We start from the raw sequence: 22611 nt of genomic DNA, 5'->3' as shown, positions 1-22611 counted from the left end.
ATGATTACGACAATCATTGAGACCATCTTCCTATAAACCAGTAGTTATTAACCTTTACCATTGGCCAGAGCAGCGGTTCGTAACCTTTACTGCAGCCCTGTATCCCTTTGATTAGCAATCGTTATTTTTTTAAATAATTACATAGATTTGATCAAACAAAGCAGTTGTACTTACGTGCCCGTGGTTAATTTTTGTTTGGATTATTTACTTTCTAAATAAATCTGGCATGTCTCACACCCCCAGGAAGGGCATCTCGCAATTCCAGGGGGTGCGTGCAATCGAAGTTAAGAACCACTACCCTAAACCCAATACACGGTGCAACAAAAATAATAATATATAGTTATAACATAAACATATGATTGTATATTCTGGTTAAAAACCATCCGTAGCTATTTTAGTAAAAGTGAGCCTGGAGAAAGCAGGGTGACACAGAGTCAGACTTGCATAGCCCCCCCCCCCCCCCCACACCTTTAAAATAAATACCAGTTGCACACCTGAAAATGTGTACACATACTCAACCCAGGTGGTACTTATTGTATCGACTCACAGGGGTTTACAGACTGAGTCACCCCCCCCCCCCCCTGCACCACGTGATGATTGAAATGGAACGACGTGTGTGGGGTGATAGATTAGAAAACACAACAGATTGGTCTCTGGTACTGGCCGCAAACCAAACCCTCCAACCGTTCCCTCTTCCCCCGGGGCCTTTATTATCTGGCCGGCCTGGGCAATCAAACCTGGGCTTGCTGTAGTAGGTGGCTGCTAACCCAGCACCTACATTCTCCCTCCCCCCGTTGGTATTCCCCCTCGCTGCCTGCCTTAGCCTTTGTTTACCTAACTCTTGCCCCCCCCCGCCCCCTACTCGTTTCCATTACCCGTCTGCCCCACTGTCCTCCCTCCACCACAGACCAGCAGGGCACTTGGTCCAGGGTAAGCAGTGGTTGTGCCCATCCCCACTCTGCTCCCTCCCTCTCCTCACCTCGTACAACTCTGAAGAGTCACTAGAGCAGTGGTTCTTAACCTGGGTTCGATCGAACCCCAGGGGTTCGGTGAGTCGATCTCAGGGGTTCGGCAGAGCCCCCGCCACGGAGGTCCGGACACACTTGAATTATTGTGTAAATTTGTGATGACACACACGGCCCGCTTGGCCATCACTGGCTGCAGATAATCATGCTACACTGCTTGGCCAATCAGCGCTGCGGGGAATTTAGTGCGTACTCAGTACTCAACGTGTGACTGTTGTTGTCGTACGTCGTGTGATTTCTTTAATATTTTATCCATACTAACTATGTCGGGCAAAAGAAGAAAGTGGTCGGACGAATATGTACAACATGGATTCTCATGTATCACGGAACGTGATGGGAGTGAGCGTCCTATCTGCATGATTTGCAACGCCAAGTTGAGCAACTCTAGTCTTGCACCGGCAAAACTAAAGGAACACTTCTTGAAGCTGCATGGAGACGGGGAATACAAGAACACAACACTTGCTGAATTCAGGGTGAAGAGAGCCAGATTCGATGAAAGGGCCACTCTGCCTGCTCTTGGATTTGTACCTGTTAACAAACCGATCCTGACAGCATCGTACGAAGTTGCTTACCTGATCGCAAAGCAGGGCAAGCCACACATTATTGGTGAAACACTTGTGAAACCAGCTGCATTAAAGATGGCGAATCTGATACTCGGAACAGCGGCCGAAGGTAAATTATCCCAAATTCCCCTTTCAAATGACACCGTCAGTGACAGAATAGAAGACATGAGTAAAGACATCTTGGCTCAAGTAGTCGCGGATCTGATTTCAAGCCCGGCAAAATTCAGCCTTCAACTCGACGAAACCACAGACGTTTCTGATCTAAGCCAGCTTGCTGTTTTTGTACGCTATGTGAAAAACGACATGATAAAAGAAGAGTTTTTATTTTGTAAGCCTCTTACAACAACAACGAAGGCAGCCGATGTGAAAAAGCTTGTGGATGACTTCTTCAGAGACAACAATCTCTCATGGGATATGGTTTCTGCAGTTTGTACGGACGGAGCTCCAGTCATGCTGGGAAGAAAGTCTGGTTTTGGTGCGCTAGTAAAGGCCGATGCACCACACATCATTGTGACGCATTGTATTCTGCACAGGCAACAAAAACCTTACCTCCAAAAATGGCAGAAGTATTAAAAACTGTGGTGGAATGTGTGAACTATGTGCGAAAAAGTGCTCTGAGGCACCGCATCTTCAGTGAGCTGTGTAAAGAAATGGGCTCTGAATTTGAGGTACTTCTGCTCCATTCTAATATTCGGTGGTTATCCCGGGGACAGGTGCTGAATCGTGTTTTTGCCATGCGTGTGGAATTAGCCCTGTTTTTGCAAGAGCACCAACACTGCCATGCAGATTGCTTCAAAAATCCTGAGTTCATTCTCATTTTAGCGTACATGGCTGATATATTCGCAGCTCTCAATCATCTCAATCAGCAGATACAGGGTGGTGGAGTCAATATCATGGAAGCGGAAGAACACCTGAAGGCTTTTCAAAAAAAGCTACCGTTATGGAAACGACGAACAGAGAACAATAACTTCGCAAACTTCCCGCTTCTGGACGACTGTGCAAGTAAGATCGAAGATGTGTCTGGAATCGGAGATATTTCTGTATCTACGGAAATGAAGCAAACAATTGCCACGCACTTAGATGAGCTTGCAAAGTCTCTCGACGGATATTTCCCTACAAGAGAGTCATATCCAGCATGGGTGAGACAGCCGTTCACGTTTGCTGTTGAAACAGCAGATAATTGAAATTCAGCAGAGCCAGGTTCAACAGCAACTCTTCAGAACAACAACGCTCTCAACGTTTTGGTGTCGACAAATGAACAAGTATCCAGTTATTGCTAAGAAAGCCCTGGATTTTTTTATACCATTTGTTACAACATATCTTTGTGAGCAATCCTTTTCGAGGATGCTGGACATAAAAACGAAGAAAAGGAACAGACTTTGCTGTGGAAATGACATGAGAGTGGCACTTGCCAAGGTGAAGCCACGCATATCTGAACTGATCTCTCAAAGGCAACAGCAGAAGTCACATTGATTTCCAGGTATGTAATTTGTTGTGAGTTTATGCATTGTGTTGGTTTTATTCTTTGAACAAGGTAATGTTCATGCACGGCTCATTTTGTGTACCAGTAAAAAACATATCTACGTCTTGAATTTGAAAAAAATCACATTTTATTTTTCACTAAAGAGGGGTTCGGTGAATGCGCATATGAAACTGGTGGGGTTCGGTACCTCCAACAAGGTTAAGAACCACTGCACTAGAGCTTGTAACTGGGACTCAACTAGTGGCCTGCTAATTGCGACCCCCCAAGCTGATTGACTCTTTGGTTGGCTGAGCCTCCGCTGGTGGCTTTGCCGATCAACGCTGGGTAACTGTTTTGGATCACTGCCTGTGTGCACAATCGTAGCCTCACCTGTTTTCTACACGCAGGTGATGTTTCCTGCTGGCTAAACCAGCTTGGCCATTCAACGGTTCAGCCCCTGACCTCCTGGAGCCAGTCTGCTGGAGCTTGTTTGTTGGAGCAGGCCTACCAGATCGGTCTGCTGACCCGGCCCACTATTGCCAAGTCGTTACTTGCCTCTGCTCATCCAGGGATTTCACATGGTCGCCATGCAATACTACTACTCCCTTGCCTCTCTTCGAGGAACTCTAATCACTTCGATGCTTACCTTTTCTCAGTTTGTCAACTCCTTGGATTATATTATTACACTGCCATGCTTATTTTCACTGTGGGTTGGGTCACGCTCGGTTTATTAACCAGTTAACTGACTCATTGTTACACCAACATTACCACCATCCACTCTCATATAAGCATCTTTGCAAGACCGATCGTGCGCACATTCAGGACCACCACTGCCGGCCATTGCTTACGAAATGCCATCTCTCCATCTAGTATCAGCACTAGATTTTTTTCTGACCTTGCTTGTGTAACTTTGTTAAACATACGTTCAGTAAATAGTAAGGCACTACTCGTAAAAAAATGAATTTCGTTATTTTATGTTTACATTGCGCTTTTATCCAAGGTGCTTTCCAAGAGTTATGAGTGCTACAATTAGGGTAGCTGAAAGTGATATGGTGAATAGGGATAGGGTAGGGGGAGGGAGGTTAGTGGGTGTGGCACTTATGGGGGTGCCTAGGGATGGAGGGACGGATGGCCCAGGGAGAAGAGGTGGGTCTTGAGGGAGGAGCGGAATCTAGGCAGGGAGGGTGTTTGCTTAATGTGGAGGGGAGGTTTGTTTCAGTGCAAGGGGGAAAGTAGGAAAAGGAGCAGAACGGGATTGTACCCAAGGAGAGGGGGGGACAGTTAGGAGTAGGAGAGAAGGAGAGTGGAGCGAGTGGGAGGGGACAAAACGACACAAGGGAAGCGAGGTATGGTGGGGCAAGGCCATGAAGAGATTTATATGCTAGCATAAGGAGCTTAAACAGACAATATAAATAGATGAAGAGCCAGTGCATTTCCATAAGAAGGGTGGAGGTGCAGGAGCAGTGTGGTAGGTTGAATTGAAACGTGCAAACGCATTTTGGATCTGATGTAGTGGAATGAATGCATAGGATGGGAGACCGAGAAGTAGAAAGTTACAGTAGTTTAACCGAGGGAAGATGAGTGAGTGTATTCATAGTTTTGTGGTGGACTGAGTGATGAGACGGCTTATTTTGCGAATGCTAAAAAGGTGGACATTACAGGTGCGAGTGACGGCGGAGATATGAGAGGTAAGAGAAATGGAGGAAGTCATAGAGGACACCAAGGTTGCGGGCAGAGGAGACAGGGGTGAGTGAGAAGGGTGGGAAGTTCATGGAAGGGGTGGGTGGAGGGGAAAGCGCAGTGGGGAAAAAGAACCTGGATTTTAAAGGAGTTGGTGGAAAGGAAGTAAAGTGACATCCAAGACTGAATGATGGTTAGGCAGCCTGAAATGCGAGAAGAGAGGTCCGGAGTGAAAGTGGAGGAAGAGAATAATATTTAGATGTCGTTGCTGAAGAAGTGGTGGGATATGTTAAAGGAGGAGAAACGTATTTCGAGAGCAGAGATGTAGAGGGAGAAGAGAAGTGGGCCCAGGACAGAGCCTTTAGGTAAAGGAGAGCCTTTTGTTCTATCAATATCATTAAGATCTTCACATTGTACATCGCTTTGTATCCCACGGTCCAGGCGTCACACTCGAGGTGATCGTGCCTTTTAAAATTGCGGTACTTAAACTCTGGAACGCCTTTCCCTTCGAGGTCAGGGCTTTGGAGACACTGTAATTCTTCAAAATAGTTTTCTCTCTTAAGTTACTTTCAAACGTCTATATCACTTCCTTACTTGGTTGTTAACTGTTTCCTGTCTTTGGATGAACAGCACCCTGAGCATGATTATTGAAATGCTACGACGTAAGGAAGGACCCACTGCTACATCCTGCAACTGCCCAGTGGGCCTTACCTGGTGTTAGTCAATTGGCAGGTATTGATATGGTGCTTGATATCGCAACGTTTCAAGCCCGTGAAACTACTCCCTTACACAGCCGCCGGCAGATCACAGATTGTTCTAAGCTCTGCACGTCAATGAGTCGGCTCGAGACCCCCGTTGTCTGTGGCGCATTGTGAAGGGTCCTGCTTTACGCCAACCACCCATGAACCAGTCAATCCGGACTGTGCACAGGACTTGGGACATTCTTCGCAAGTAACATAGTGGCGATCAAGAGGGCAGTTTCTAAGCATTCTCCTGGTCTGCCATCTGAGTTTGATCAACCTGGAACCAATGAAAAACTCGACACTAGCAACAACGTCGGTGGCAGAGGTGTTGATGTTTATTGCATGCCTACCAAATAAAGACATCGCCGCTCGACTACTCCGCACGTAGATTCTCAAATCCTGCTCAGACACGCTCGTGCCGCCGATTGTCCACCCGGCATTTCTTTTCAGTGAGGGGTGTTTCCCAGACCATTTGAAAATGACGCAGGTAACACTGCTCCTGAAAAAAGTTGTCTTCAGAGCCATAGTGAACCTGAAAACTATATCCCGATTTCAAACCCAAGTGATTTAAAAGTCATAGACTCCCTTTGTCTCAAGAAGTTACTGGAGAGAACACGATGGGACTGAGAAGACAGTGGTGGCACATGCGCGAAATTCTAGTGGTACAGTGTGTTTGATCACAAGTCAGCGACCTGAGTGCGGAACAACGTACATCGAGACGACGTATATTGGGGACCCCCTGTACCATAGAAGTCTCATTGATCAAATACTGTGGAGGAGGTGTCGCATCCTTTCAATCGATTGAGATTATAATATTGATTTACTTTCGCCATTATGAAGTTCATAAGAGAGAGCCTTTTGACGTGCATTGAGTCAAGGTCTACTTTGAAAGACCACAGATTGTCCTTTAGCTCTGTCACACATCCCAGTTTGCCGACACACTCTGGAAATCATACCCAGGTTACATGCTCGGACGTCCATCTGAAAATAATTGTAGAAAGGCTTAGGGAGCGAACGGGCTACATTGCTAAGCCACCTAATCCCATGTGTGTGTGTGTGTAGGCGGGGACAAAGCCCACCCTCGCTGTGGACGTTGGCTGTGGGAGCGGCCAGGGCACGGAGCTTCTGGCTTCTATCAGCACAAAAGTGTTGGGGATCGATGTGAGCCCATCGCAGATTGAAGAGGCGATGCGCGCCAAACATCTCGACAACATCACCTACATGTAGGTTCACAACCACACGCTCAGAGATAAAGGACCCTCCGGCCTTCCATGGGCATGCATTCAAACATACACACTAAGTGTGTTTATAGGATTGAGTGAGTCAAGAAAGATTAGGGGCTGATTTGGTGGAAGATGTTTGTGTATTATATCATGCCATATAAACTAAAAAAATTAAACTCTTTTTTTTATCTTGCCGAGTAAAGCCCACTGAGCTATATAGCTTTTTTTGACACGTAACCTTGCCATAAATGATAGATCAGCGAAAAGGCTTATCACGTGGATATTTATAGCAGCCGAATACTTTGAAGGCAGAGTTATAAAATGTGGAGGGAAAAAACTGTAAAACCCGTAAAAAAATCCACACGACCACAGGGAGAACTTGCAAACTCAATATACAGGTGTCCGGGTCAGGATCGAACCCACGACACCCTGTATACCAGGCGAGATAGCTAACATGTCCTAGCTTCCTTGGGGTCATAATATATTGTGGTGGCATCCACTTGCCCTGCCACTAAGTAAAGGATCACAAAAAAACATCTGTCTGAAACATCGATGTTTATTTTTTATATCCGTGTATTGCAACCCTCTAACTTTAGAAAAATGCAACTTTTTTCAATGTTGTGGTCTATTTTACACCACCAAAGAACACGCTTGTCACGTCGAGGAAATTAAACTCACTGGGAGAATCAGTAAGAAAGCAGAGTAACTTTCCTTTCAATGTATTAGTTACAGATTGGACACCCAAGGAGATGACAGTTTTTCAGTATGGTTGTAACATCGATGGGCATACTACAACTATGTGAGCCTACTGTGCAAATGTATGGAGCCAGGAGACCATGGCACACTGTCTCCGGCTCTGAAGTCCGAGTTCAATTCACGCTCACGACCACCAAGAAGGGTGACGATTATCTGGACTGGTCCTGGACATCCCCTAGATCGACTTGGCCTCAAATTAGTTTCTTGGTGCGGTGTGAAGTAACCATCGCCACCGGGGAAACAAAGACGGCCGGAGGGCGTTATGCTTCGTGTAACAATGAACGAGCCACGATGCACATTCGGTTGTTTTTTTCGTCCCCCCCATCGTAGAGTGGGGCCAGCTGAGACCCTTCCCGTAGATGATGGCTCCGTGTCGCTGCTGACTGCCTTCGTGTCAGCGCATTGGTTCGACCTGCCAGCCTTCATGCACGAAGTCGAGCGGGTGCTGCAGCCGCGTGGCTGCCTCGTGATTTACTCCTACATGTACCCGTTTGACATCGAGTGTGGAGTTTTCTCGGAGAAACTCACACAAATCCTGTGGAAGGTGACAACATGCAACTTCATTATCAGGGTTTTGTGCTTCCTTTTGCTCGACTTTATTTGTGTATCTGCTTGAACCTTTCACGCTCATTACATACACAAAGCGCACACCACAAATGAACCACAACACCTCGCTGATCTCAAGGAGCATAAACCATCATCATGCCAACTCGGCTCATCTTCAGCAGCAGCTGCTTTTGGCTGGCAATCGTACAAAGACAGTATATAGAACAGGTGGGTTGATCACAGTCAATCAGTAATGCGATGCCTTGACACGGCATACAAATGGAAGGTGTATTAATAATTTTCTTCCCAGCAACACTAAGATTAGCTGTCAGAACGGTTAATTATTTTTATTTCTCTAAATTTCAATAGATTCCCTAATATTATTAGTCTTGACCTGTAATAATTAGTTTTAGACAACACATGAACGTTTTCAAAATCACTTGAATGTCCTTGTTGTCAAGCATGTTCTGCAACTGCCGACAGTTGTGTTTGTGAGTATTTTATATGTACTCTTTGGTTCTATTCGGTGAAGTCACGTAGGTAAAAAATAAAACAACAAAAATCACGACGTTTCGGCCACAACACAAGCGGCCTTCATCAGGTGAAGGGACCAGACTGTCTCGAGGACAGCGCTGGAGTGAAACACAGCCAAGCTCAGACCGCGACCTTTAAGCTGTGTGAGAGTAATTAAGGTACCTTGACAAAGGAATTAGCATAAAAATTTCCATTTAATAGACGGACTTAGCATGATGAAAGGTGGGGAGGGGGTGAACATGTGCAGGCTGGCGAGGGGGCAAGGTAGAGTCTACATGCTGGTGGTGTGAAAAGGGAATTTTAAGAAGCTGCGAAAGTTTAGGGTACCACTACTTGAAAAAATATACTGTACCATTGAAAATTAGTTTAATGTTTGGTTCGATTTAGAACATCTTTCCAATGGTTGCTTAATTTGAAACCATCTTCTCGGTTGAAATTGTGTCTGTGTTTGTAGATCTGAATTGCCTCGTGAACAAATCTCTGCTAAAAAAGCCCGTGGGTTTGCAAAGAACCTTGGTATCGGAGAAAATTATATCGTGATCATCCACAGCGTTGTAACAGTGATCAGCTACGGCAGAATAATTCGTTCTGCCATGTTTCAAATCTGATTTGTGCTCGCGAATTCGGTCAGAGACATGTCGCTTCGTCTCCCCGATATAGCAATCACCGCAGGTACAACTCAATTTGTAAACCCCGGGGTACTGTAAGTCAGGAATGACATCCTTCACGGATGGGATCAGATCGCGAATTTTGTGTACTGTATTGAACCAGACCTGGATCTTGTGTTTGTTTAGAATTTTGGAAATCTTTTTAGTAACGCCTGCTATATATATGGTAGTGTGATGGTTTTGACCGGGGTATCAAGTGGTTGTTTCTGTATGGAGGGAGAAACAGCTTGGCGGATGGTACGGTCAGAGTATCCATTCATTTTGAGGGCCAGGTGTACATCTTTCAATTCACTGGTCAGGTGGTGTTGGTCCGAAATGCAATGAGCCCTATGGTATAAAGTTTTGATGAGAGAATTATTCTGAGCTGGGTGGTGGTGGGAATCAGGCTTCAAGTAGGAATCCGTGTGGGTGGGTTTCCTGTAGACAGAATGCCCCAACGAGCCATCAGGTCTTCTTTCAAACATAACATACAAGAATGGTAGCCTGCCATCCTTCTCCACTTCCATGGTGAATTTGATGGCTGGATGTCTGGAATTGATGTGGTGTAGGAAAAGGTTCAGAGCTGGGAGGCCATGTGGTCACATGACGAAAGTGTCATCCACTTATCTCTTCCATAGGGAAGGTCTGAGGGTGGAAGTCTGGATGGCGTCCGATTCAAATTTCTCCATGAAAACATTGGCTATCACTGGTGACAAGGGGGAACCCATGGGAGTACCCTCATTTAGCTTGTAGAAGGAACCATTCCAAGTAAAGTAGGTGTTGGTGAGGCAGTGCCTGACCAGAGTATGTACCTCGGGGTTTAGTCCATGTTGTACCAAATTTTCAATTATATCAATGGTATCAGGTACCGGGACCTTGGTGAACAAGGAGACCACATCGAAGCTGACAAGGATATCATCAGGGGACAGTACAACGTCCTTGACCATAGAAACCAATTGGGCCAAGTTAAGTACTGCTGAGGAGGTCTTGCCAGTGAAAGGTAGCAAGGTATTCGAAAGAAAACGTGCCAGCTTATAGGTAGGGGAGTTGATCGTGGATATGATGGGTCGTAGTGGAGTGCCTTCCTTATGAATTTTTGGAAGACCATAGAATCTAGGTGGTCTTGCAGCAGAAAGTTTTAGGGAGGGACGTTTAGTTGGTTCGATTAGGGAGGTCGAACTTGTGATGATCTTGTTGGTTTTTATAGTTAGGCTATTAGTAGGGTCATTTTTAATTTTTGAGGAACTACCATCATTGAGTAGGTCCTGAATTTTATTGTTGTATGAGTTTTTATCCATAATTACAGTGGCATTGCCCTTGTCGGCTGAGAGGATGACTATATCATGTCTCTCTTTTAATTTCGCGAGTTCAGAGCGTTCATCTTTGCTGATGTTGCTAACGGGTTTCTTAGCATTCTTAAGAATAGTAGCTATTTCAGCTCTCGCGACGTCTGCTTGGATGTGTCCTATACCTTTGAGGGCTACATCGACCTGAGAAATGATATCATCTATCGGTATATGTTTTGGGATGACAGCGAAATTTAGTCCTTTAGCCAATACTGTTTTCAGATTGTCTGAAATCGGGGTGTTACTCTGATTGATAACAATTTTGTTCACGTCTAGTTTTGTGATCTGTGGAGCCGGGTTTTTCTTTGATAGGTGGTTGAATTTAGCAATTAGGTTAGCTTTGCATTTGATTGAAAGTGAATCGGCAGAAGACGCAGTCATGTTGTCTACGTGGTTCCAATCAGAAGGTGACATTTTTTGTGTTAACGTTAAATGAGCTTGTAGGAGAGTCCTTTCTAAAGTATCGAGTTCAAAGCGGAGTAGTCTTATCCCCTCTGAGATTAAAGAGAGGCCGGCCTTAAACAGAATCTGTTTAGAATTCGGTGAGGACACAGCAGCAGCAGTGAGTGTGAAGGCGATGTGTATTACCTTGTGGTCGCGAGGAAGGTTAGCGTCTCGATGACGTCGCGAGAGCTGAAATAGCTACTATTCTTAAGAATGCTAAGAAACCCGTTAGCAACATCAGCAAAGATGAACGCTCTGAACTCGCGAAATTAAAAGAGAGACGTGATATAGTAATCCTCTCAGCCGACAAGGGCAATCCCACTGTAATTATGGATAAAAACTCATACAACAATAAAATACAGGGCCTACTCAATGATGGTAGTTACTCAAAAATTAAAATGACCCTACTAATAGCCTAACTATAAAAACCAACAAGATCATCACAGGTTCGACCTCCATAATCGAACCAACTAAACGTCCCTCCCTAAAACCTTCTGCTGCAAGACCACCTAGATGCTATGGTCTTCCAAAGATTCATAAGGAAGGCACTCCACTACGACCCATTGTATCCACGATCAACTCCCCTACCTATAAGCTGGCACGTTTTCTGTCGGATACCTTGCTACCTTTCACTGGCAAGACCTCCTCAGCAGTACTTAACTCGGCCCAATTGGTTTCTATGGTCAAGGACGTTGTACTGTCCCTTGACGATATCCTTGTCAGCTTCGATGTGGTCTCCTTGTTCACCAAGGTCCCGGTACCTGATACCATTGATATAATTGAAAATTTGGTACAACATGGACTAAACCCCGAGGTACCTACTCTGGTCAGGCACTGCCTCACCAACACCTACTTTACTTGGAATGGTTCCTTCTACAAGCAAAATGAGGGTACTCCCATGGGTTCCCCCTTGTCACCAGTGATAGCCAATGTTTTCATGGAGAAATTTGAATCGGACGCCATCCAGACTTCCATCCTCAGACCTTACCTGTGGAAGAGATATGTGGATGACACTTTCGTCATTTGGCCACATGGCCTCCCAGCTCTGAACCTTTACCTACACCCCATCAATTCCAGACATCCCGCCATCAAATTCACCATGGAAGTGGAGAAGGATGGCAGGCTACCATTCTTGGATGTTCTGTTTGAGAGGAGACCTGATGACTCGTTGGGGCATTCTGTCTACAGGAAACCCACCCACACGGATTCCTACTTGAAGCCTGATTCCCACCACCACCCAGCTCAGAATCATCCTCTCATCAAAACTTTATACTATAGGGCTCATTGCATTTCGGACCAACACCACCTGACCAGTGAGTTAAAACATGTACACCTGGCCCTCAAAAGGAATGGATACTCTGACCGTACCATCCGCCAAGCTGTTTCTCTCTCCATACAGAAACAACCACTTGATACTCCGGTCAAAACCATCACACTACCATATATAGCAGGCGTTACTAAAAAGATCTTCAAAATTCTAAACAAACACAAGATTCAGGTCCGGTTCAATACAGTACACAAAATTCGTGATCTGATCCCATCCGTGAAGGATGTCATTCCTGACTTACAGTACCCCGGGGTTTACAAATTGAGTTGTACCTGCAGTGATTGCTATATTGGGGAGACAAAGCGACATGTCTCTGACCGAATTCGCGAGCACAAATCAGATTTGAAACACGGCAGAACGAATTCTTCTGCCGTAGCTGATCACTGTTACAACGCTGTGGGTGATCACGATTTAATTTTCTCCGATACCAAGGTTCTTTGCAAACCCACGGGTTTTTATCAGAGATTTGTTCACGAGGCAATTCAGATCTACAAACACAATTTCAACCGAGAAGATGGTTTCAAATTAAGCAACCATTGGAAAGATGTTCTAAATCGAACCAAACATTAAACTGATTTTCAATGGTACAGTATATTTTTTCAAGTAGTGGTACCCCAAACTTTCGCAGCTTCTTAAAATTCCCTTTTCACACCACCAGCATGTAGACTCTACCTTGCCCCCTCGCCAGCCTACACATGTTCACCCCCTCCCCACCTTTCATCATGCTAAGTCCGCCTATTAAATGGAATTTTTATGCTAATTCCTTTGTCAAGGCACCTTAATTACTCTCACACAGCTTAAAGGTCGCGGTCTGAGCTTGGCTGTGTTTCACTCCAGCGCTGTCCTCGAGACAGTCTGGTCCCTTCACCTGATGAAGGCCGCTTGTGTTGTGGCCGAAACGTCGTGATTTTTGTCGTTTTATTTTTTACCTACGTGACTTTACCGAATAGAACCAAAGAGTATGGATCCTTGCAGTCCCGAAAGCTTCAAATCTATTTTATATGTATTTGCTGTTCTTTAATCCCGTCTGATGTCAGAGTTGTCATTTGGTAAAGCTGGTTGTAGTTGCAATTAGTGGCGACACGTCACAGTAAGGGAATTGTTGTTGTGGTTTTACTCTCCAACACACAATTGGTTTAGTGCTGAGCTAGTAACTAATTGGCTACATTATTTTTACATGACAAATCTTCCAGATGGGCTGTGTCGGGGTGGTGGTGGTAGGTTTAACGACAGTTATATTTACATGATCGAACACAAAAAACCTTACGGATAATATTGGTCGCTAAAGATTACTCCTATTTGTTAAATTGAATGTGGTGATTATCACCCACCAAGGATTTGTGCCTTGCGACATTTTTATGGACAAGTCCTGGCCTGGTTACAGTCGGGAGAGGCTCATAACATAACAATACTTATCATAATAAGGCCACAATGTTATCTTAATGAGTTGGTTTCACGCAATTTGATTATGTTACATGATAGACGAAGAATGGTGGCAAAACCGATTCAATGGGAACATTCGCACGTTTTACTGTCATCATTTGCAGAAAACCCCACCGAAAGATTGTAACCTGGGGTTTGTGTGTTCCAATGACCCTCAGAGCTATGTCGCCTGGAGTCTTGTCCTCCTGGTAGGGTCTCCCTTAGCGAAAAGGTCTGGGAGAGGTTCCAGACAAATAAAGGTTAAAAAGCCCCTCATGAATAGTTAAACAATAAAAAAATCAGAGAACCTCCCCCAGACAATGGATACTCTGGGTGTTGTGTTTGCCGGTAAGTGCGTGGTGGCTCGGTGACCCACGTAACCCAGTCGGGCCCAACCTGACTGTGGGCCCACCATCTGCAGGACGAAGGATGAAGGGCAGGTGCAATTCCAGCATGGCAGGGAGAGAAATGGTCTCAGACAGATTTAATCTTGGCGATGGAGACTAGCTATTGGGGCATGTAATGTCGCATCACCTGGGGGGAAGGAGCCAGAGCTGGTGGAGGAGGTGGAAAGGTACCGACTAGACAGTCAGTCCCTTTCTCCACACAGTATTGGCACTGGAACCAAACTTCTCAATCGGGGGTGGTCTCTCTCCTATTCCGAAGTAACCCTGGGTGAAAGCCCTGTGCGGGTGTGGGGATACTCAATCCCCCGTCTGGGTGCTATTCAGTTGGAGTTTGTCCCAGGGGATGAGACAGTCACCTCAATGAGACTTCGGTTCTCAGAAATGAAAACTATGTTGTTTGTAATGCACCAAACAGCATTTCAGATAATTCGGCCTTCTTGAAGACGGTGGGTGCAGTGTTCGGCAAAGTGCTGCCTACCGACTCCATAGTCTTTCTGCTCAACTTCAATGCTTAGGTGGGAAACGATGGAGATACCTAGAGAGGCATAATTTGGAAGAATTCTCCCCTGATCTGAACCCGAATGGAGAGATGTTATTGGAATTCTGGCTAGTCACGGAATGTCAATAATAACAAACACCATGTTCGAACACAATGATGCTCATAAGCGTAATTGTTACTAGAGCACTTTGGGCAGATGGTCAAGGATTTACTTTATAGTTGTATTATTGGACCTAAGGCCTATGTTCTGGACATTCGGGTGAAGAGAGGAGCAGAGCTGTCAACTGTACATCACCTGGTGCTAAGTTGGATCTGATGCTTGGGGTACTGACAAGATAGACTTGGAAGGCCCATACGAATAGTGCTGGTTTTCTGGGAAGGTTTGGTGGAAACCCCAGTGCAGAAATATTTCAAATTCCACCTCCCAGGAAAATTTTTGCTCCACTCCAGGGGAGGTCGTGGACATTGGCCTGAAGGCAGCTGGTACATAGCACGGCGGCAACCCTAGGACCCGCTGGAGGACACCAGTGGTGAGGGAAGCGGTTATGTTGAAGGAGGCTTTCAGATTGGAGCGCCAAGCCACAACATTTATAATCTGAGTACGACGTTTCGCCAGTAATTACAACTAGCTTCATCAGGCGACAGCCGGTATGCTGTACTAGTCACGAATTGGCATGTTCTGTTTATGTGACAACCCTTCCCTTACTAGTTGCCTGTGTCGGGTGGTGGCAGGTTTTAACGACACATTTAAAATATACGTTATCTAACTCAAAAACCTCTATTATGGATTTACAGAAATTTGAAACTGATGTATGCCTTATGGTTTTTCCAATGTTTGCACGCAAAAAAACACATTCCTCCGGATTGAGTGAGATTCAGAAAGAAAGATTGGCGTCGCAAGCCAATGCCGTGACAATTTTAAATGCCGAAAATACCCACGGCAATATTATTGGCCATTGCTGGAATATGTTGAAGAACCCCCTGGGCCTAACGCATCCAATGTAATAATCTATTGTGGATTGCTGTTGTTGTTAGGTTATCGAAGATCTTCGCCCGTACGAGAGTCACAAGATGAACCACGTGCGTGAAGATTATACTGCCATGTATGAGGCCATTCCGTTTGCGGACAAGAAGAGGTTTGAATGTTTTTAACGGCCAAAACCGCAAATCTGTAGGAGGGTGGGTTATCAACATTAAAACAAAACGAAGCAGTCGGGAAGGCAACACTGTAGAAGATGCCTCTTAATGCTTAGTTCCCCCCCCCATTCTCATCCCCCATGCTCATCCCCAATTTAATTATCAGTGTCTTGCCATGAGGCAAAGTATAAATACAGTACTCTCGATTTATTCGATTTGCAGATTAACTACGCACCTGCGATTGACTAATAAATCATGGATTTACCCTTAAGCCCAAATAATTTTAAAACATTGTTATTCATTGTCATTCTTGGAAATGTTTATCACAAGTCACACGCTTAAATTTAACAAATATGTTGCTCCGGTTAATCTGATAACCACGTGATCAGCTCTACGATACAGTAGTTCCATATCTTTACAACAGTGGGCTGAGTTTAATATTAATAGACGTGACTCTGCTGTCTACTTAGTGAGCCGAGTCTTCTGCTGCTCGGGAAGTGGAAAGCGTTAACGCTGAGCACGGGCATTGATCGATAGTATTAATTCTAAATCTTTAAGTTAATTTATTTCATAAAAAAACTAAATTTTCTTAGCATTTTTTGCATAGAAAATTTATATTTTTTAATTACCCGCGATTTTGAATTATCCGTGGCCATCCTACCCTTAATTAGCAGAGATAATGGAGTCGTACTGTATATATTTGAAATTATTACAGAGCAGTGCAAAACGCCTCTGTGTTAGAGAATAGCCCACAGAAGTGGCTGTTACAGAGCCACTTCCTGACATTCATTCTAGTGACATCTGGTCCACACAGTGAGGGCAGCATGTTGCCACCTGCACTGCCACTGAGAGCAATGTTCACCACATGACATTAAAAGCAATATATCAGAAAAGGAAGATTTCATCACAATTCTGGCAAATGGTCCGATGAAGCTGGTGGTTGTAATCACCAACAAACCGTCAAATGCATTGTAAGTATTGTAGTGGGTTTCATCTCTAACAGACAACCGGTTAGTGCTGAACTAGTCTTTAATTGGCACGTTTTGTGCACGTGACAGACCCTTACTAAATGGCTGTCGGGTGGCCTGCGGATTAACAATCCATTTATATTTACACAATCTAACTAAAAAAAACATTTTATAAATTCCATGAATGTCTGCTCTACGTCTGGCATGTACAATTACCACGTGGCCTTACCCAAACAAACAAATGTGGTGTTAATTTGAGTTTTGTTATTCGATTAAAGCTTAGCAAAGCAGCAATGCAAGTTGTGTTAGATGATGCAAGTTTCATGTTTATAACGTACGTTTCGTTAACTTTACAATTTAGGTTTTTGTAATGCAATACAAAGCCAGTTCTGCTGGCGCTAACAGGCAAGTCAAAGGTGTTTTTAAGGAGAGTTAATAATATCGGCATTGCGGGTTTCTCTAAATCATCTGCAGGCTGGAGAGTGTCAGGTTAATTCCACTCAAGTTGCCGGAATTAATGGGGTTCATCGGTAGCTTCGCCGAATACCAGGCACTCAAGGCTGAAGATCCTCTTACTGCACAGGCCCTGATGGAGGAGACTGAGAAAAGGTGAGCTCCAGTAATACTAGATCGATTTATATTGGTGCACGATAATCCAGCTTCTTCCAACATTATCAGGTGATTCCAGGCCGATCCGACAAAACTGGTCCAAAGGCTGTAACCCAGTCCAGCAATCGTAAAGCACATGGTTGTGTTGAAACAAAAGCGTAGTACTACGTACATCACCCCATTCAGTATTCGAGATTGGAGTGGTTGGCACGGTACAGTAATTAGTTACTTTATTACAGGACTGTATTTTGTCAGTTTGTATGTTTATTTATGCAAATATCACGTAGTAAGCACATTTTAAACACTAAGCATACACAATACATAAACACGCTATTCAATAACGTGCACAAATAGGCTGTTTAAAAATATCGTGATTTAACCAGCGTTTTTGACAATCTGGTGCCCCCTTTCCCCCCCTGAAGCTGCCAGATTATCGAAAGTAATGCTCATCTTCATTTATAGAGCACCGTTAACACCACAAGGTTCCAGGCCATTTTGGCCACGTAACAACATATCATCGTCATTGTCACGATCCATGGGCAGATGCCCTGAGAATCTACTCGAATGAGAAGGATGTGTGGATTGTAATGGGGAGGTTTCCCTGGTTCGTTCAATTCAGTGGCTCGCGAACCATAATTGGCCTACCCATATTCATGTAGGTACTCATTTGTGTGAATGCATGCACACGTAATTCAAACACTTTGTCCTATTGTTTCGGAAGCTGTGAAGACCGATCTACACCCGAGTAAGAAATGCGTGCAACTCGGTTGTCCGCAACCTGGGTCGCAAAGATGTGGACGTCTCTGCTACCGGTTGCTGCTCGCGTATAGACACGTACATTTTGACTTAAAATTGAATGCGGCTGGCTCACACGAAATTTATTCCTCTAAGACGATAGTACTTTGCAAGCCTACTGGCTATCAACAACGATTCGTTCATGAAGCCATCCGTATATACAGACTCAATTTCAACCGAGCGGCAGGTTATAGACTCAGCAATCATTGGAAATATGTCATCAACCACTTTGGAACATGGCTTGACTTGTCCATAATAGATGTTATTTTGGGTTAGATCACGTAAATATATAAATGTGTTAAAACCCGCCACCACCCGACACAGCCAACTAGTAAGGGTTGTCACGTAAACAGAACATGTCAATTCGTCATTAGTACAGCACACCAGTGTGTTGGAGAACAAAGAAACATTTACAATCTGAGTACGACGTTTCATCCAGTAATTAAAACTACTGTTTCGTTCTTTATATAGAGGCATAGATGTGGTGACCACGCTTCTGCGCTCTTGCACAATGTGGGGGCGGGCGGGATTACTGAGACAATGTACAGTACATTATGTATGTGCATTATGCGAGCCCTTTGAACTTGTCCTTCCTGTCTATTGTGTTGATTAAAATAGCCCTACCAACGATAATCCCTATTGGAGTACGCTGCCCTTTGTAGGCCTGCATTTAAATAATGTATTATTTGATGATTCACTTTCACAGAACACTAAGGCGGTAGCTATCCGAACGGTTAAAACATCCGAGTCATGGTACATAAAATACAGAAATTAATATCTGGTACAAAAGATGTATTACCAAAGCTGTCAACAGAAGGTGTGTACAGGATTGACTGAGTGTGTGGTAAATGTTATATTGAGCAAACAGGACGAATGATCAGCACAAGACTAAAAGAATATCAGATAATTTTTTTTTAATTCTCCCAAACACAACTGCCAGCAGTAGCAGAACACGCGTGCCAACAAGGACACTCAATTGATTTTGATAATGTTGAAGTTTTGTGTAAAACTAGCTACTACTGGCCAATACTAATTACAGAATCTATCGAAATTGAAAGAAATGAAAATAACTTTAACCGTTCGGATAGCTACCACCTTAGTGATGCATTGAAACGAATCATCAAATAATACATTATTTAAATGCATGCCTACAAAGGGCAGCGTACTTTAATAGGGATTACCGTTGGTAGGGCTATTTTAATAAACGCAATAGACAGGAAGGACAAGTTCAATGTGCTCGCATAATGCACATGCATAATGTACGTTGCCTCAGTAACCCCCCCCCACACACACATTGTGCAGAAGCGCAGAAGCGTGGTCACCACATCTACGCCTCTATATACGGAACGAAACAGTAAGACTTATCCACAAATCTGGCTGTCACTTGATGAAGCTAGTTGTAATTACTTGCGAAACGTCGTACTCGGATTATAAATGTTGTGGCTTGGCTCTCCAACACACCGGTGAGTGCTGTACTAGTGACGAATTGGCACGTTCTGTTTACGTGACAACCCTTACTAGTTGGCTGTGTCGGGTGGTGGCGGGTTTTAATGACATTTATTTACACGATCTAACCCAAAACACCTCTTATGGATGATATTGGTCGCGAAAGCCTACGTGTTAAACTGACTTGACTTGTGTTTTCTTGTCAATCAACCTCCACCGTCAGCAGTGTGGTGTGTGGAGCGGGGTGCAGTGATTTATTAGCAGCCCTTTGCTGCGTTGGCATTGCTGTTGCATTGGATTGTTGCTGCATTGGTACTGCTGCCCCGCCCATGCTGTTATTGCTGCTGATACACTTGGGCTATGCCCATCTTCAAACCTTCATAAACAGTTTGCCTTTAGAGGCTAAGCCCTTTTCCTGATGACGACCACTTGTGTTGCAATCGAAACGTCGTGATATTTGTATTCACTTTATTTTCATTGTTTTTTCTATCTACGTGACTTAACCAAAAGAACCAAATAATATGTAGACAAACTCTTGACCCGCAAGCGCCGATCTGCTAGGCAATTTGCAGCCACGTTCCATCACGTGCTTCACGTTTTGCTCGCTATGATTGGCTGTGACAATCCTGACCTGCGTCTGGCTACGCCCATTTACAACAGAGTATTGCATACTCTGTATTGCGTACTCTGTTGTAAATGGGCGTAGCCAGACACGCTTTAGCCATGCCTAGACACAACGTGCTTGTCACACAATTCCTCGCCCAGACGTGGACAAAGCAGCTGCAGTCGATTGATGAGAGCGATTTGTTTTTGTTGCGCAACTGTACACATGGGTGTAGATCCAGTTTCACAGACATCAATGATCAATACGCCAATGGGTATTGATAGGTCAGATGGTCTACTCGTTACATTTCAGAGTTAAAGAGACTCTGGGTGATGCAGCAGCCTCTGCTGAAATGAAGATCGTGTTGAAGATCGTTCTGCTGCTGACCTGCAACAACTCTCAGAGCTCATAATGCCACTGCCGTGATTGAGGGCTCGAAGCCACCTCTGTTACAAACAATACAGGGACTCCTCTACTTAGGAACATTCGACTAACGAACTTTCATAGATATGAACAAACATCTCCGTATGTCCAGTTGCCTGTTCGTCCCGAGAGTCGTAAGTTCAACCGCCACTCTATAGATGGCGGTAGTGGCATCTACATCTGCAGAACACGAAGAACCATTGGTATCTACATCTACAGCAGGTTATACAACTTGTAAAGCCATTCCCGTGTTTAGTCTACATGCCGTATACCTTGTTTGGAATCGACAGGAGTAAAGTTGGATTTACGAACAAATCAACTTATGAACAGATCTCTAGAAACTAACTCGTTCGTAAGTAGGAGTGGGGTTGAACGATTAATCGATTTCAAATTGAAACCGCAATTTGAAACAATGCGATTAGCAAATCGGAAAGGCTGCGAATTTTTTAGCTATTTGAAAAGTCCTATTACTTATTTGAATTGTTTAATTTTACACTATAACTTTATTTAACTTAATTGTTCTATGTTTGATTGTTCTATTTCAATTAAAACATAATAAATACATGTTAGAAGCAATTGATATATTTTAAGTTCTCATCCTTGAGTTAGAATATATAGAGCAATTCATATTTTGATGGTATCATGTGGTAATGCTCCATTTCATGTTTTAAATCTATTACACAGTGAATATTGAACTGAAGCTTGACTTTAAAAAAATGTAATCGCAAATCAAATCGCAATATCTGTCAGAAAAAATTAAATTAGATATTTTCTCCAAATCGTTCAGCCCGAAGTAGGAGTCCCTGTAGTGTCGTTTCAAATAAATCAATATAGTGGATTGCAGTTGTGATTGTCTGTGTCGTTTATTTATACTTTTGGAGTCGTCAGGAATGCATTTCGCGCATTTTTTAAGGTATAACTCGATTGAAACGTTTTGGTAAATGATGAGATCTATCTAATAAAGATGGGTCACCACATTGCGTGGCTCTTTCAGATATGCTTCTGCGGCCGTATGGAATGCCCTTCCTTCAGATATTAGGAAGGTACTGGAGCTTTACACATTTAAATAATATAGCTTGACAAACTCATTTCTTTAGAACTGATTGTTGTGTTTAGTGTGTCCTTCCCCCGCACCTTCAATTTGGCACCGTTGGCTACGTACAGTGCGAAAGAAATTCAATATACATACAAATGTGGCCATGAGATAGGTCTTGCCATTGTGCCTCATTTTTCAAATTAAATTACCGGAATAAGAATGTTTATTTAGCCTGGAGGAGGAATCCGATAAGTTATGAAGCTCTGTTTCACAGATGTCCAGTAGGGGCACAGGGTCAGACAGTTACAACAATAAACAATACAAAAACACGATAGGAGTGCAAAGTATAAGAAAGTTAAAAAATAGCTTAAAAAGTACATGCAATAAAACGAAAATTATCTTACCAGTCAAAGCCCATTGATCTATTAGCTTAATTTTTAGAAGCGACCTGACCACATTATAGCTCATCGAAGTAGCTTATCATCGTTTGTAAATTTACAGCAACAAAATACTTTAAATGAATCTGTCTAAATGTGGAGGGGAGAACCGGAGGACCCGGAGAAAAAATCCGCCATGAGGAGAGAGACGCAAACTCCATACAGTTTAACATGTAGGCTTTCGCGACCAATATCCATAAGGTTTTATTTAGGTTATATCGCATCAAAATATAAATGTGTCGTTAAAACCCACCACCACCCGACACAGCCAACTAGTAAGGGTTGTCACGGGAACAGAACGTGGGCAATTCGTCACTAGTACAGCACACCGGTGTGTTGGAGAGCCAAGCCACAACATTTACAATCCGAGTAAGACATTTCGCCAGCAATTACGACTAGTTTCATCAGGCGACAGCCAGATTGGTGAAGTCCACCTGTTTCCTTCCTTATATAGAGGCGTATATGTGGTGACCAACAACTCTGCACTCTTGCAAAACGTGGGGTTTTAACGACATATTTACGCGATCCAACC

General features: G+C 43.9%; 1 protein-coding gene across 1 annotated transcript in view; it reads left to right on the top strand.

Moving 5' to 3' along the window:
- LOC116957620 (putative methyltransferase DDB_G0268948) overlaps nucleotides 1-21733 on the top strand; it is a 28540-nt gene extending 6807 nt beyond the window's left edge. Inside the window, exons 2-6 of the mRNA XM_076056964.1 lie at nucleotides 6536-6696; nucleotides 7783-7996; nucleotides 15660-15760; nucleotides 17204-17338; nucleotides 20496-21733. Of these exons, the coding sequence (XP_075913079.1) occupies nucleotides 6662-6696; nucleotides 7783-7996; nucleotides 15660-15760; nucleotides 17204-17338; nucleotides 20496-20595 (585 nt within the window). The 5' untranslated portion in view covers nucleotides 6536-6661 and the 3' untranslated portion in view covers nucleotides 20596-21733. The remainder of the gene's footprint in view (nucleotides 1-6535; nucleotides 6697-7782; nucleotides 7997-15659; nucleotides 15761-17203; nucleotides 17339-20495) is intronic.
- Nucleotides 21734-22611: the final 878 nt, after the last annotated feature.

This window comes from Petromyzon marinus, chromosome 79 (assembly GCF_048934315.1).
Source record: "Petromyzon marinus isolate PM22_M1 ecotype Great Lakes invasive population chromosome 79, UKy_Petmar_22M1.pri1.0, whole genome shotgun sequence".
NCBI lineage: Eukaryota > Metazoa > Chordata > Hyperoartia > Petromyzontiformes > Petromyzontidae > Petromyzon > Petromyzon marinus.
This window is presented reverse-complemented; position numbering and strand designations above follow the sequence as displayed.